Consider the following 17,500-nt stretch of genomic DNA (forward strand, 5'->3'; position numbering starts at 1 on the left):
TGATTATTCATACTAAGATGTAAGAACACTTAAATAAAGTCCTAGAGGTGCACGTGTGGAGGGAGTGTTCGTTTTTGAGTGAAATACAAACTGCACCAACTTTTGTTACTTGTCGTTTCTCAGTACACTAAACTTAGCCCTGCTTCGGAATTTGACATTATTTGCTTGATTTCCTGTGTGAGATCTTAGTATCATGGTAAAATTGGGTACCTTTATAACAGTTTCAGTGACAGAAAAACATGGATGACACAAAACAAGTTACGACTGAATGATTTAAAAATTGAAGTTCTTCTCATTCGCTCCAAATTCAATACAGTGCCTGGTCAGTGCCTGGTCCAATAGACCATGTCACAATTGGGTCAGCACCTTGGCAACCAACACATGCTAAACCATCATATCAAGAACACATGCAAATCTATCCATAGTCATCTTCGCAGCATCAAATCGATCAGGCGGTACATAACAAATGAAACATGCAATATTAGACATTAATTCATGCCATTTTTGTCAATTTAATTTGATTATGGATCATAATATTACAATATATGGCTTTATATTATATATATGACCTTCCAGACAAAGTTATATTTTTTTACAACGTTCAACAAATACTGCTGCTAGACTATACACTCGTTCAAGCAAGTTCGCTCATATTTCACATTTTCTTCAAACTATTCATGGGTTACTAGTTCACTTCAGGATACACTACGAAATCCTTCTTCTGAGTAACAAAGCTTTCAATGACAAAGCTTCAGGCTACATCCACGACCTTCTGCAAAAAAGTTATACACCGACACGTATACCTTTGTTCAGCTAGCCATAGACAAGTAAAGTGTCTGTGGTCCAGCTAACAAGAGTCCCCTATACTTCCAACCCTAAGATATACAGTAGCCGCACATTTCAAACTGCACCCCTAGACTCAGTCTATTACCTATACGACATCGTTACGATTTACACCTCCACTCACAGTGGTTTAGTTAGAGACCACGTTGGCATCCAGACTAGCCTAGACTATCGAATTCTTTACCATTGGATATACGACAATTTTCATATGTGTACACTTTCAAAAATAAAGTAATGAAACACATTTTGAAAAAAAACCCACTTTTATGTGGATTTACTATTATTGGCGCCATTGAACGGTATTATGGTTCTGGAGTGTGGCACGTTATATTTTTTGGGTTTGGGGATTAGATTAGGTTAGATTAGATAAGGTTAGACTAGACTAAATTAGATTACATAGATTAGCTTTGTATAGCAAATGATGTATTTTGTTAACGATATTGACATGACTTGCAGTGACTGGTATGGCAGGTAATAGTACTACTTATATTCTGTCACAGATACAGGCTAGGCTGTAAGTGTTTAGGTCTGGAAAGCAACAGGTACAGGCTGTGAGTGTCTAGCTCTAGAAATGTGTTGTGTGGGACTCTAGTTGTCGAGGTCTCTTAATCCCATGTTTTCAGAGACTGTAGGTTTTCTAAGGTAACGTTAATAAAGGATGTAGGTACGACATGGGGACAAAAAACACCGTAGTTCCCGAAGGATCGTTCCATCATTATGATTGTCCGTAATCACAATCTAAAACACACCGACCCCATTGAAGACTTCCAAAACAAGATGACCCCATACCAATCAAGCCACCCCCCTCCCCACAGGCGCTCGTGAAGTTGCTACATCATAGAGAAATACGACAGTCAGGTCGAACAGCGAGCAACGGGGTTGTTGTAGTATTCAGTGATACAGAAACTTCAGGAGCACCCTCACCAAGCGGATGGAACTGACCCATCTTTATATGGGCGAAAGTTGACTCCAGATTCAGACACAGGTAACACGAGGACACGGTACAAGACTCCTTGGAGGGCCAAATACTTGTTTTCATATGGATGTGCTACTTTATATTGATTTACGATGCGTCATTTGTTACATGTTCTAGCTACCGATCATAATTTTACAACGTTGAAAATCGAACACAAAATATGACGTCATGTATCAAGGGAACGAGCAAAAATGACGGAGGGACCTGAGAAGGAAATGGGAGAGTGGGGCATGAAGAAAATAGGAAAGGAGGGGTCCATGAACAATAATACTCTGGATTGCGAAATTTAATTAAACCCCAGGAGTAGTCGTTTCCGCTGTACATTTGTAAAAGATTTTGCGGTTATACCACAATCATTACCCTAATTCACCTGTAAGGCAGGTGATAGCCAAACGAATGTGTATATGTGTCTACCTTATCCGCGCTCTGTTTGTAGGAGTCGTGGGATTCGTTGCTGTGAATGCTGCCTTTCGATCGCTATACTCATGTGAATCGATTTGACGTACAATGCCGAATCTTTCCGATATCAACGCGCTTTTCTTCAATTGTGGTGAGACATTTTACTCATCATGAATGAAAAAATTATAGCAAATTGAGTTATGAAGAGATCTGTTAGTCGATCCGTCGGGGTCATCTGAGGTCAACTGTTAATCCAAATGAGAACTCGCACAGGTAACTGACTAGGTAAAAAGACGACAATTTAGAAATTGTATAGATATAAAAGTTTGTTGACACAGGAACAGTTACTAATGGCAACAGCTAGCTTTGTAGCAAAGGGAGAACCTATATTGTTATTGAATTTACAAGCTATCACTTCCATAATACAAGGTAGATTTTTCATAAAGCGTTCTGAAGTTTTGTTGCAGGTAGTGTATTGGGATATTAATGTGTGTGAGTATTAGCAGGACGGGGGGGGGGGGGCGTGCCACACAACTTGAAGCAGAACAAAACATATTTCAGAATAAGTATGTCCTGTAAAAATAAACTGTTCTTCAATCACAATCCCAAAACACATACCCAGAACAGACCCCCTCACATTCGTCCAATTGGCATTGCAAAAATACGGGACCCCCCCCCCCCCCCCCCGATGAGAAGAAACTCCAAGTCCCTTAGTACTAGTATCTAGGCTACAGTTCACTGTAGATTTAAACACAGATACCACGAGGACATGGTACAAGACTCCTCGAAGGATTGAACACGTGTAAATATATGACCTCTAATGTACCAAAAGGTCATCTACAGATATATCATAAGTTGTTTACGTAGAATTAATTCGAACACAATATGTACGTCATCAAAGGAACCCTGATCATAAACCTGTTTCTTTTTAATACGTTTGTGCAAACCTCTCATTCCAAGGCGAAAATGACAAAGAAGCGTCATGTATTGATATTTAAAACACATTCGGGTAGAGTTACCTTTACGTTGACCATTAGCATCGCTAATAATGTGACCTAAATTCCAGCCAGATAAAGCCAGGCCACGGTACTAGACTCCTTGAAGGATCAAAAAAGATCATATGACCTCGGGGCACTATAAAAGTGCTAAAGCTATGACAGGTTTGATGCTTACGAAAAATACAAACCAACACGCCACACCTATCGCTAGACAATACCTATATATAGGCCTACAGACGCCAGACGTGTCTCAAATTTCAAAGTAGACTTTTGAAAGACGTTGCACACCACTTCATTTTTTTGGCTGCACGCGACGGATAGCTTTCCTGCAAATATGGCTGACGCAGAAAAGAAACCCCCTTACTCGAAAACATACTACATTAAAAAGGACTGGTTGATGCCGTGTATAATGAACGAGAACACACTTTTAACGAAGCTACCGAAGTTTGAGGTTAGACCCGATGACGTATTTCTGATAACCTATCCGAAAGCAGGTAAGTCGCACGACTTTAAACTAAGCTTACCCAATAAACTTACCCTTAACTGTATAGTTGAAGTCTGACATTGGAGATAGAATGTAGATACTTATGGCTCTGTTACGAGAAGACAGTATCTATTGAGATTGTTTTATTATTGCATGATGTTCAATAAGCAATTCCATACATGTCACACCCAAGGTAATCAATCTGTGCAACTTAAGACGCCATTTTTGAAACCTAGATAAATACACACATAAATCTTACGGTCCCTATCGAGTTACCGTTCACTGACTCTGTATCATATAACCACGCAGAAACCAATAAGAAACTGCATATTGTACACTAAGATAGCATTTTTTTGCTATGGTTTGTCTATTATGGAATAAACCATTTAAATAATGCAACTACATGCAGATATGTGGGCACTTAGATTTTAATATCTGTATTTGATGTCAACATGGTGACACTTTAGTTCATTTCATTTTGGGAAAAAAATGTTGCATTTAAAAAAACTTCATTCAGTCTTGCTATCTTTTAAGCGTGGCATGTGGAGTTTCATTGATTTCCTCGTGGTTGCATCAAATACAGTATATAGTGCCGGTGGTAACTTGAAAGGGTTGTATACTACATGCTATTCATGCCTGTGTATGACTTGTCTTTAAGGTGATTCAAAATGCTCCATACAGCTCATAAAATTCCTATAAAACAATAGACGCCCGCCAACCTGAAAAAGAATCTCGTCATACTAGACAGAAATTTTACTAATATTGAAACATTTTATCGTCAAGGTCGAGAAAAGTATAAGTAAAATTGTTACATTTTAATCTTTAATTTTAAGTTTACTAATCACATAAAAGGTAGGCTACTCAAAGAAAAATAGTGTGTTGATAACATAAACGTCACAGTGACAGTGAAATGTTGCAGTGTTAGTAAGATTTTATGGCGCCAGATGATAAAATGTAGCAATGTTGGTGTGATTAGGCTTTTCAGCCAGGTGACGTGCTGTTTCAGGTTAAATATATTTTTTGTGTATTTCCCTGATCTTAATGACAATTTTCGGTGCACCTAAATGTTATATCCCCACTCGTTCATTTGATGGTTTGGCTGTTACAGAATTCTCGTTTGCCTTTGGCGAGTGATAATGATTTTAAAAAGTACAACTCGAAGAATATGAAATAGGGATAATACAGAAAATGATCAATGTCTGATTTTTGCATCGTCGTAAGCCAGAATTTTCGTTCCGCCAATCGATGACGTAATACGAACTGTCCTGAAAGGTGTCCTGGGGCTAGACATTAATGAAACTTAGTCTGTGACACACACAGCTCTATCGCAGTACCTTCACTTTGACGACAGTCTCTATATCACGGACTGTACATGTGCTTCGACGTATCGGCAAGCATGCCCTCAAACCTCAAACTGTATGTGAGTTTTTAATGAATTTGATACGTATTTAAAGAACTATATAAGAGAAATGCCCCATCTTTTGTATAAAAAGTAACAATTTAAAATGAGATACGCGGGTATCAACGCGGGTTCTTGTCATATGTATCATTCGTTCTGCTGTGCTCAAAATGTGAGTAAATATGAAAATTCAGTATTACTCACCGATTTGTCATAAATTCAGCTTTCACAGGTATAATATAATTTTTCGATATTTCCCTTCAATCAGCCGGGAAATTGTGACATATTAAAGGGTTTTGTTACTCGTCTCCAATTCGAATTTAGTGACCAGGTCCCCTATGTTATTAGTATTTTACCCATCAACAAAACAAGGACAAATATTGGTGAATCATAGGATATATTATTATAACAGAATACATAACGAGACGAAAATATCAATTTTACAGTAACTATCTGTTCAAAATGGATTTCAGCAAAGATTTCGATGATGTCAATCAATGACGTAAGGGTTGCATGGCAACGCCGTCTTACAGATTTTTTACAATCGTATTTATGCCTTTGGACAAGTCAAGGTATAAAGACCTATAATGAATGCTTAACAGGCACAGGACAGGGTTGCATGCTAAGTACACATCTACTTAGTCTTTTTTATCAATGAACTCAGGAGATATAAGAACAATGCAAATTGCGTGAGTGTACCCAGAAACAAGTATATGTATGCTAATTTATGCAAATATATATTGATGTCTTTGTTGGCTGTACTGATTTATCTATAATGATATAGGTCTGCGATGGCTAGTAAGATGTGTCTTTAATTGGGATAAAACTAGGTTTTTGATTTTCAGAAAGGAAGGGCCACTTAATTGGAAGAAGGGATGTTAATTTAACTTACATCATTGACATTTATTTTGTATTTTATGATTTTTATTGGGTGTACTAAGGTTGATATACTAATTCTCTCCAAGTTTTACCATCCAGTACACACACACACACACACACACACTCTCTCTCTCTCTCTCTCTCTCTCTCTCTCTCTCTCTCTCTCTCTCTCTCTCTCTCTCTCTCTCTCTCTCTCGTGTATGTGCAAGCTTTGTGTATACACATCTTTTGACATCTTTGGACAACTTTGCCCCGTGACATCACCTGTTTCACGTATAGATTTATAATCTACATGTAAGGTGGCTGAAACAAGTGGTTAATCTAAAATTTAATGTGCAACTTTGACAAACATTATATGCTGGCTTGTCAGATTAGGCTGGTGCAATGTGTACACTGTCTAGGTCTCTACGATAACCTTCTGCATCTGGAGGTACCTATGGTCAGCCACATGGTACACACCCTGTTTTAGATCAAAATCCATCATGATAGCCTAGTTTTGAGGCAATGTAGCTAAAGTTCCAGACGTACTCATGCACATCGCAGGAATCACTGGTACTATGGACGAATTTCTGTCAATTATTCCCAGCATTTTGCTTCATTCAGCCGGAAAATACTCGCGACTTAAGGGTTGTCGCTACTCGTTTATCAACTTGTAGTGAGTCCCCATTGGTCACGCGTACTTTTCTTTGTTGTACGAAGAAAAATATTGGGGAATAAAATCTAAGTATGCACAATTATACAATTGCCAGTAATGTCAAAGAAAATCTGGGGAAATAATGGCAATTTTGAACATTTTGACTCATATTTCGAACACAGCAGAACCAGTGACGTAGAAACGTGTTGTCGTGACGTAGAACAACCAGAGAATATATTTTTGGCTTATGCATGGTATAAGTAATAGATAGTCAACGAGTTCGGGAGGGTTATGTACCAATTATCGAGGGGCGTGGCCCCCGAGTTTTTTGGCATATAACCCTACCGAACGAGTTGTCTATCTTACTTATACTACGACGTGATTGGCTTAAACAGATCTTTTTCTTTGTTGTGTGTGTCTGCATGTGTATAATCATGATATGATGCATGTTTTCATTTTATATGTCAAAATTATGACAGGAACGGACACTGTCTTTTATGTTGTCCTTGATTTGTAAATCACCCTCTGCAAAAGACATACACAGGTACTGTATTACAATGTATATGAATCGCCCTCTGCAAAAGAGAGACACAGGCAACAATTGTATCCATTCTGACTTTCCTCATACACAACACAGTCTTCTGGTGTATAAAGTTTCAATATTGAACTCATCCTGTGGACAACTAATGATGATTTTTTTTAGAATGTCATTCTGTCTTTTCTTAATCTCTAGAATAAAATTTTTACTTTATGAAAAAATAGATGTGCACTAAATAATGTAGTGAGATAAGAATTGTAGTTTTAGTTAGTCATTTTGATGATGACGATGTTCATAGAATGTGAATGTTTATAAAACTGACGTTAATGGTGTTACATACATATTGTAGGACAATGAGATATGGCATCTGTGCTGCAATAGGTGGCAATGACCATAAAATTGTAACAGTCAGGTAAAGCAGGCGACATGACGGGGGAAGTCAATCGTATGATGCACAATAAGGGCCTGGCCCAGTCAAACTGACACAGAAGGTCATCGAGTCTCGCTCGACACAAATCAACAAGTTTGCGGCTGTACAATAAACACAAGCGTCGCGGTAAAATGCCACTGACGTTCTAAACAATATGTGTATAAAGTTTATTCTTTGAAATTCTCACGGCTACCTTAAATTCTAATCTAACATCTTTAGTAAGCCCGCAGATTTGAGAAACAAGTCGAAGATTCAATGAAATTTAAAATTTACGTGTAAAGTATTTTCAGTTCAAAATTGAGAATTGTTTATGGTTTTCCCTATACAGGTACGAATTGGGCATGTCAAATTATCGATGCCATTCACAATGTGGACGACCTTAGTAAACTCGACAGCATGGCTCTACAAGAACGAATTCCCCTGTTTGAACTTGGGCCGTCGGATCACCCTGAGTTGGCTGCAGAAGGCATAACTGGTGTGCCGTGCATGTCAGACCTGTTGAGCCAGTCACCATCTCCACGAAAAATGCCAACACATCTGATACCAGAATACCTTCCCACACAATTATTTGAGAAGAAGCCTCGCGTACGTAATCTGAAAATAATTTGGGCTATTTTAAAGACTATATTTTCAATTGTTAAGTCGTTGAGTTCATTTGTTCGGGTCTTCGATCGCAACGACATCAACAAAATGATCGAACTTTTGCGACCTTTCAAAGTGTGCAAAAACGCTCAGTATAATTTGGAAACAACATTGTAGAGATGGTTTTCTGTTATTACACCGAAATATGCAAATAACTTCTCGTATTTTTTACCATCACAATATACCTGATACTTCTTTGATTCGTATACAAACCTGTCTTTTCCATTTACAGAGCATATTTGTAGAAAGATGTCCGAAAGATACCATCGTTTCACTCCTTGGCTGGCACAATTCTTGTCGGTTCCTTGAACCAACAGACTTTAATACGCTTTTAAGGCACTATACCGATGGCAACAGTAAGTAGACTAATTTGAATATATCCCTAACCGAACCCCCTAGCTCCATGAGCTTTAATACCAACGGGTATCATTTGTACAGTCATGTCCAATATTCTGTATTTTTGATTTCGATATACAAACGACTAAAAGTGTCCTCCACACAGTTTCATATATGTAGTGAAGTATTTTCCGCAATCTTAGGATCAAAACAGTGATCCTATACAATAGTCACCTACAAAATACACGTTCACAGTGTAGTATTTATTCGGAATCATATCTTACTTGCAGCTGTCTATGGGTCTTATTGGGGTTTCATGAAAGAATGGCTGAAATACAAGAACGAACCTTGGCTGTTATGGATAAAATTTGAAGACATGAAAAAAGTAAGTGAATGACGTAACCTGGTGACCCTTTTCTGTGGATTAGCCTAACGAAATGTCTGTGATTGTAACGTTGTGTGAGTTTGCCAGCAGATGGTGCAATTACAAGTGCAGTTTCAGTGGACAAGTGTGTACAATTCTGACATATTGATAACGAAAGAAATGAAAAAAAACCCGAGGTTTTCACCCTCTATAAAGAAAATTAACTAGCGCCTACTACGTTGAAACGGCAATTAAGAGTTAGCCTCTCTACTGTGCTGTACGGTTGTGTTATATCGTTAGCTGTCGTATATCGTAGCCATCGTAGCCAAGATAAGATACGAAGGCTAGGAGGCATGACAAGCTAAACAGCGCAGCAAACGGGCTACGTTAAGAGTAAGAAACCAGCTAACTTATAAACTTCTACATCAACAGCTTGAACTATGCAACTTGAATTTACTTGTAGTTTACAAATACAAATATACCGGCGGAGTTGACACTGTGTAAGGGATGTTTGTGTATTATCTTTATTGTGTCTATCTCAACATCAGTCTCACTGAATGTGTGATCTTGATACATCGTATTGCAAGCCAAGATGAAATCTCCTGTAATGCCGTCAGGAAAAACTATAGGCACGTAGTGAACTGTGTTCTCGTATCAGTTCGTATGTAAAGAACACGATATATAGACCTCATCCCTGCAGTTTAAAACGAAGTTGAATATTTCCAAAAGTACAGAAGGGCAAGCCTGATATTCAAACGAATTTTGGGGTATATATTCAATTTACCCATTGTATAATTTTTTTGCGATTTTTATTTCACAAATTGCAGGATTTCCGTGGTAGTATTATAAAGATAGCAAAACATATTGGGAAAGACTTGACGGAAGAACAGATAGGCAAGGTTATGACTGTCTGCAGTTTTGAGTATATGAAAGAAAGATCGAAGAAGGAGATAGGCAGAGACTTTTTCTTGAGACCACAAGGAGAGTGGTTACGAAAAGGTAAGATTACTAGAAGCATTTTTTTCACAGTTACAACTTTTAATTGTTTAAGGTCAAACGATGCAGTAGCTTTTGACAGCTGGTGATTGATTTTATCGGCATTAAAAAATTAGTGTGTGACCATAAATCAGGTTCGAAATTCAGTTTTATGCAACTACATATGTCTAAAAGGTTGGGGGAGCATATTCACTCTATGACTGGATATCTAAGTTACAGTGATATCGGTACTGAGGACTAAGGCGCGAGAGGGGTCGACCGATGTGAGAGCGCCCCCTCTCGGTGTCCCTTTACAGACTGTGTCAGTAGCGGTAACGAGGCGTGGAGAATTGGGTTTTCCTTACACTTCGAGTGGGAAGGAGAATAGCTTTCTATCTGCTAATACAAATTCCGTCTATCACTGCCATGGATGGCTCACCAGTACATGCGTTAGAGCTACAAAGGCCTGGGGAATTTCACACCACCACTTATAAGGGTCAAATCATTACAATCACATAACGTTACCGTTTACAGATATTGTATGGAATACTGCACGTTTCATGTTAGTGTTCACTGCCTTTATTTAATATAACTACGCAGAAACCAGTAAGAAATTAAAATGCACATTCTACACTTAAGAACAAGATGCAATTTCTTGCTACATTTTGTCTAAATTAAATAAACCACTTAAAGACATGGCAACCATCCGTGTCTCAATGTTTTGATGTCTGCTTTTAATATCTGCTTGGTGGCACATAAGGTCATTTCATTTATCAAAATTGTCACAAGAAACTATATTATTCAATATTGCCATCTCAAAGTGTAACGTGCAGTTTCTTACTGGCTTATGTGGTTCTATCAATCGGATCAGTGAACGGTAACATAAAACATGCCGTAGAAGAACATTTGAATCGTCTTTTACTCAGTTTTTTTGGTCTTGTCTTTTCCTTTGAAGGTGTCGCTGGTGGTTGGAGGAATTCGTTCACCGTAGCACAGAATGAGGAATTTGATCGCGTCTATGCAAAAGAAATGGAAGGTTATGAAGAGTTTATGTATAAATATTGAATATCGTGAGGAGGAGATAAGGTTAATAGTCGTATTTGACTCACCGACGAATGTGACATTTTTACTTGAAATGCGCCATGATATTGCAGTTGATTTGTGACAAGCTTTGGGTACATTCCAAACCCAACATCTGATAATAAATTTGAATCAATCAGTATTGCGAACAATTTGTGACATTATTTGTAACCATGACTGCGTCATCTAGACATGGCTACCTTGGCCATTGTACGAAGTTTATTCTATATCTATATCTCCAAAGTAAGTATTGTGATAAATACAGATAATCCCATAGTCCTTTGCGTCTGAGCATGCTCAGTCTGGATTGCAAGGCCCAACAACCTTTCAGAATTAAAACCGACTCATTTTAATTGATTTCTTGAGTATTTCTTTTAACCTTACCCTAGAACAAAAACACCAGGTGTTGGTAACTAGTATCACGACGGAGAGTTTTATAAGGGAATTTTTAATACATAAAATAGTCTACATTAGTCATCATCCCAGAGTAGATTTTCAGAAAACAATATACAATCATAAACTTAAAGTAAAAATTAGTAATGTAAATATGTAACTGTTAATACGCGTACATTGACTGGTCACTTCTCTATGTATTGCAATGACCTCATCCACATCAGTGTGACGACCTAACTCTGACATGCCATGGTCTACTGATGACGTCATCTATTTGGGTCGAGCCTGGAAATTCATCTCACAATCTTACCTATACTATTAATATTATTTTATATAATTAAGACAATCATTCCAACATCCTAACAAATATACCTGCATATTAATCGCACCACGGAAACTGGTTTTCTTTGAATAAAATGGAGATATTGTCACCTTTTACTTTTTGTTTGATTCTCATTTTTCATGTATGTATGTATTATGTATGTATGTATGTATGTATGTATGTATGTATGTATGTATGTATGTATGTATGTATGTATGTATGTATGTATGTATGTATGTATGTATGTATGTATGTATGTATGTATGTGTGTGTGTGTGTATGTGTGTGTGTGTGTGTGTGTGTGTGTGTATGTATGTATGTATGTATGTATGTATGTATGTATGTAAACCTTCAACAATCTCACTACACTGATATATCATTCCAATTGTGTGACTTAGTCTAGTTTACCTTGTCAATATGTCCTCAACGCCTTTCATGGGAGGGGGGGATGGGATGTAAGCATAAACGTTTTAGTGAACTATCGTGCTGGAAACTCAGGTATTCAAAAAAAATATATATATACAGTCATATTGTTTTCATGACAACGAAATGTGATTGTAAAATATTACAAACAACCTTAACTCAGGTATGTAAGTTATATTCATGAATTGCTGCATCTCTGACAAGCCAACATGTAATGTTTGTCAAAGTCGTACATTAAGTTTGAGATTAATCACTTGTTCCAGCCACCTTACATGTTGACCATAAATCTATACGTGAAACAGGTGATGTCACGGGGCAAAGTTGTCCAAAGATGTGTATATACAAAGCTTGCACACACACACACACACACACACACACACACACACACACACACACACACACACACACACACACACACACACACACGAAAGAGAGAGAGACAGAGAGACAAACAGACATACACGCATATTTATAGACGGTTAACATAGTATTTACTTTCGTACAAATGGACTGTTTCATTTTAAAGTGATTTAAATGCACCTTTCAAAAATATTTCGTTACCATTAATCTGGTAGATAATCTCCCCTTACAGTAGGTAAGAATGGGGGTTGGAGGGGGAGGAGGAGAAAGACCTTAATTGAGACTGTCTATACAGTTAAAGGAAAAGCCCGCTTAGTCTTATTTCTGCCTTTAATACACTTGTATAACTATAGTAGCTACTTCTATCAAACGTATATATGATTTTGGGTGATAAAAAGACACATTGGTAACTTCTTCAACTTTGAAATCTTGTAAGGAAGCCCTACTGCACTTGACGAGTGTTTGGGGATCAACTGTGTTAAGGTTATGAGATTAAGGTATTAGTGAGAAATTTTGTCCACTTTTCAAGCGATTTTTGATTAGTAAAACTGTACATTCAAATATCCAAAAGTGTATATTTTGGATTATCATGGTAGGCAGGCGTTAAACGTACAATTATGACATGAGTCGTTGAATTCTAAGCTTGAGAGGCCATGCCTGATGACCTTGCCTTTGCAGTCATTCATTTTTCCAACTTTTGCATACATAGTCTTTTTACACGATATCTTTTCTTCAGACCACTATTGCTGTAATGTCTCTTACGGTGTATATGCAGTGTTGACGATTGTTTAAAGGCACTCTCACAGATGTTACATCGAAAAGGACGTTCCCCGCTGTGGATGCGGAGATGCTCCTTTAAGTGGTGTGAACGACGGAATGACTTTGAGCAAATTTGACAGTGATGGCCTTTCGTAACTTCTCTGTGACGTTTGGGAATCTGCTGGTTGTTGTTGTTGTTGTTGTTGTTGTTGTTGTTGTTGTTGTTGTTGTTGGTGGTGGTGGTGGTGGTGGTGGTGGTCAGGTCAATGACAATATTTTTGCTTTGATCTTCACGATATTGGCCTTCAGCAATAGGTACCTTGACATATTCCGGTTTGTCTTTATACTGTTGCTTCCAATCCAATGGCTCTAATCTGGGGTTAATGTCACTTCTCAGTAGGTTCGTGATGCTTGACGAATGGTCGACTCTTGTACTTATGACATTTGGCTCGGAACCTTTCGTTAAACTATACTGAGGATTACCATAGTAACCAGAATATCCCCACCCTTTTCTCACATCCACGTCATTGCCATGGCATTCTGTGTTTGGGACAATGTTTTGCATATGTAGCCAACCACTAAACCCCGGTGACTTAGTCTAGTTTACCTTGTCAATATGTCCTCAACGCCTTTCATGGGAGGGGGGGGGGGATGGGATGTAAGCATAAACGTTTTAGTGAACTATCGTGCTGGAAACTCAGGTATTCAAAAAAAATATATATATACAGTCATATTGTTTTCATGACAACGAAATGTGATTGTAAAATATTACAAACAACCTTAACTCAGGTATGTAAGTTATATTCATGAATTGCTGCATCTCTGACAAGCCAACATATAATGTTTGTCAAAGTCGTACATTAAGTTTGAGATTAATCACTTGTTCCAGCCACCTTACATGTTGACCATAAATCTATACGTGAAACAGGTGATGTCACGGGGCAAAGTTGTCCAAAGATGTGTATATACAAAGCTTGCACACACACACACACACACACACACACACACACACACACACACACACACACACACACACACACACGAAAGAGAGAGAGAGACAGAGAGACAAACAGACATACACGCATATTTATAGACGGTTAACATAGTATTTACTTTCGTACAAATGGACTGTTTCATTTTAAAGTGATTTAAATGCACCTTTCAAAAATATTTCGTTACCATTAATCTGGTAGATAATCTCCCCTTACAGTAGGTAAGAATGGGGGTTGGAGGGGGAGGAGGAGAAAGACCTTAATTGAGACTGTCTATACAGTTAAAGGAAAAGCCCGCTTAGTCTTATTTCTGCCTTTAATACACTTGTATAACTATAGTAGCTACTTCTATCAAACGTATATATGATTTTGGGTGATAAAAAGACACATTGGTAACTTCTTCAACTTTGAAATCTTGTAAGGAAGCCCTACTGCACTTGACGAGTGTTTGGGGATCAACTGTGTTAAGGTTATGAGATTAAGGTATTAGTGAGAAATTTTGTCCACTTTTCAAGCGATTTTTGATTAGTAAAACTGTACATTCAAATATCCAAAAGTGTATATTTTGGATTATCATGGTAGGCAGGCGTTAAACGTACAATTATGACATGAGTCGTTGAATTCTAAGCTTGAGAGGCCATGCCTGATGACCTTGCCTTTGCAGTCATTCATTTTTCCAACTTTTGCATACATAGTCTTTTTACACGATATCTTTTCTTCAGACCACTATTGTTGTAATGTCTCTTACGGTGTATATGCAGTGTTGACGATTGTTTAAAGGCACTCTCACAGATGTTACATCGAAAAGGACGTTCCCCGCTGTGGATGCGGAGATGCTCCTTTAAGTGGTGTGAACGACGGAATGACTTTGAGCAAATTTGACAGTGATGGCCTTTCGTAACTTCTCTGTGACGTTTGGGAATCTGCTGGTTGTTGTTGTTGTTGTTGTTGTTGTTGTTGTTGTTGTTGTTGTTGGTGGTGGTGGTGGTGGTGGTGGTGGTGGTCAGGTCAATGACAATATTTTTGCTTTGATCTTCACGATATTGGCCTTCAGCAATAGGTACCTTGACATATTCCGGTTTGTCTTTATACTGTTGCTTCCAATCCAATGGCTCTAATCTGGGGTTAATGTCACTTCTCAGTAGGTTCGTGATGCTTGACGAATGGTCGACTCTTGTACTTATGACATTTGGCTCGGAACCTTTCGTTAAACTATACTGAGGATTACCATAGTAACCAGAATATCCCCACCCTTTTCTCACATCCACGTCATTGCCATGGCATTCTGTGTTTGGGACAATGTTTTGCATATGTAGCCAACCACTAAACCCCGGAGAATGCAAAGCATCTTTGTGTTGCTCGGCTGCTTTGGTTTGAATTCGTTCTAGACCACTCTCATCTGAATGTGAATGTGAATCTGAATCATGGTTATCTGTAGCACGAGAGCGTGTAGTAAATCCTAAACTTCGAAGCTCCTCTGTAATTTCGGGATCTATTTGTAGTTTGCCATCTCTTGTATCACATTTGCAAAATATCAAAGCTGCTTTTGCATGTACCTTCCTTCCAGTAGGCAAGGCCGGTTCACTGCGCATTTCTTTATCCACATACGCGTTGATAAGCTTGACTGCAAGTTGTTTTCCTGTATATATATGCATATTTGGCGAACATCTCTTCTTAGGTTCGACGCTATTTTCACCCGAGGTCATTTTATTTTTTGGATCAGCTTGCTCAGTTTGTTTTGAGGAAGTGTTTGATACGACTTGCCTATCTTCAGCCAGATGAGTATGACATTCAGAGTTTATCATGGTATATCTGTTGATTTTATCGTCACTATCACAGCCATCATCGTCATCAACACAGCCATCATCATTACTATCACCATCATCATCATCATCATCATCGTTATCGTCATCAGCGTCATCATCACTATTGTCGTCATCATCTATGGTTATAACTGTGATGTCATCACAAGCAACGTCATTCTGGGTGCAATGCGTTCTAGCATCACTTTTGTCATTATTCTGTGTGCCTTCGTCTTCATCATCATCATCATCAGGGTGTTTTGTGACGCTGTTATATTGTCTTTGTTTACAGAGATTACAATGGCGTTCATTCACTTGTACAGGTTCTTTAGGTAGCCCTGTTTCGCCAGATATTTCTTTGTCATCTTCTTGAAACTTCATCGTACCATTTTTGTAAGCAGTCAATTGATTACTACTAGCCAGGAAACGAATGCCACCTTCCTTATCAACGATACGAACAAACATACTACAACCAGTAAACAGAGATAATCCATGGCACTGTTGACACAATAGAGATTGAACCATTTAGTGTAGAAAACCCACGTGTCATTGTTCAAAATCCATTTCCTCTCTGTACGTTAGGGGCGAAATCAATAGTTCAATGTAGGATAAAAAAAACAACGTTTTATCTGTTTTGGAATGGGAATGTGAGTGGGGGTTTGACCCATTTTAGTTCTCATCTTATAAAAACGATTTTACTTTTAATGGCATCTATAAATACAAATATTTAAAAATGTCGAGAAATGGAAAACTTTTCACTACAGTAAATGCAGGGCACTAAAATACATTAACGTGTCACTTAAAGAGGTATGTTTTCCTCGCTACACACACACACACACACACACACACACACACACACACACACACACACACACACACACACACACACGCCCGACCGCCCAACCACCCCCACCCGCCGACCTAACCACCCACCCACCCACCCACTCGCTCGCTCGCTCGCTCGCTCGCTCACTCACTCACTCACTCACTCACTCACTCACTCACTCACTCACTCACTCACTCAATATTAGACTGTAAAAATAGAGAATATTTGGTACTGTCGTGAGTGTGTACATAATTATGTTTTCTTACCTTTTGGAAAAGTTCTCGCTGCAATTCTGCAGCAGCTGTCTGAGCTGAAATTTGTGTTTCCCCAAACGCCATGTTGTTTCTGTAGTTGAAGGTAAAATATTTGGGTATAAAGCAAAGGAACATGATTTCAAGTAGGAAAAGTAGGCTCAAGTATAGGACAACACTTGTACAATTTGAAGTTCTGTCCTTTAATATGGGATTGTGAAGCTGATAACAAAAAAATCTTGAATGTCCTAGCAATCCAGGAACAAAATTATTCGTTCAAATTCAGTGGGTTTGTTTTTGGACTTTTAGCACATCGTCACATTCTGGACACGACGAATTAACATCAATTCTAACCGTGAAGTTTCTCTAGCTCTGTACTATTACATGTAATGTCT

General features: G+C 38.3%; 1 protein-coding gene across 1 annotated transcript; it reads left to right on the forward strand.

Annotated features, from left to right (window-relative positions):
* Window positions 1–3,500: 3,500 nt before the first annotated feature.
* Window positions 3,501–11,787, forward strand: LOC144452253 (sulfotransferase 1A2-like). The gene is made up of 6 exons (XM_078143307.1): window positions 3,501–3,710; window positions 7,909–8,165; window positions 8,455–8,578; window positions 8,849–8,943; window positions 9,750–9,921; window positions 10,853–11,787. Exons 1-6 carry the CDS (start codon window positions 3,551–3,553, stop codon window positions 10,960–10,962), a joined length of 918 nt encoding a protein of 305 aa, XP_077999433.1. The 5' UTR covers window positions 3,501–3,550; the 3' UTR covers window positions 10,963–11,787.
* The last annotated feature ends 5,713 nt before the right edge of the window (window positions 11,788–17,500 follow it).

Source organism: Glandiceps talaboti, chromosome 22 (genome assembly GCF_964340395.1).
Source record: "Glandiceps talaboti chromosome 22, keGlaTala1.1, whole genome shotgun sequence".
In the NCBI taxonomy this organism is placed as follows: Eukaryota; Metazoa; Hemichordata; class Enteropneusta; family Spengelidae; genus Glandiceps; species Glandiceps talaboti.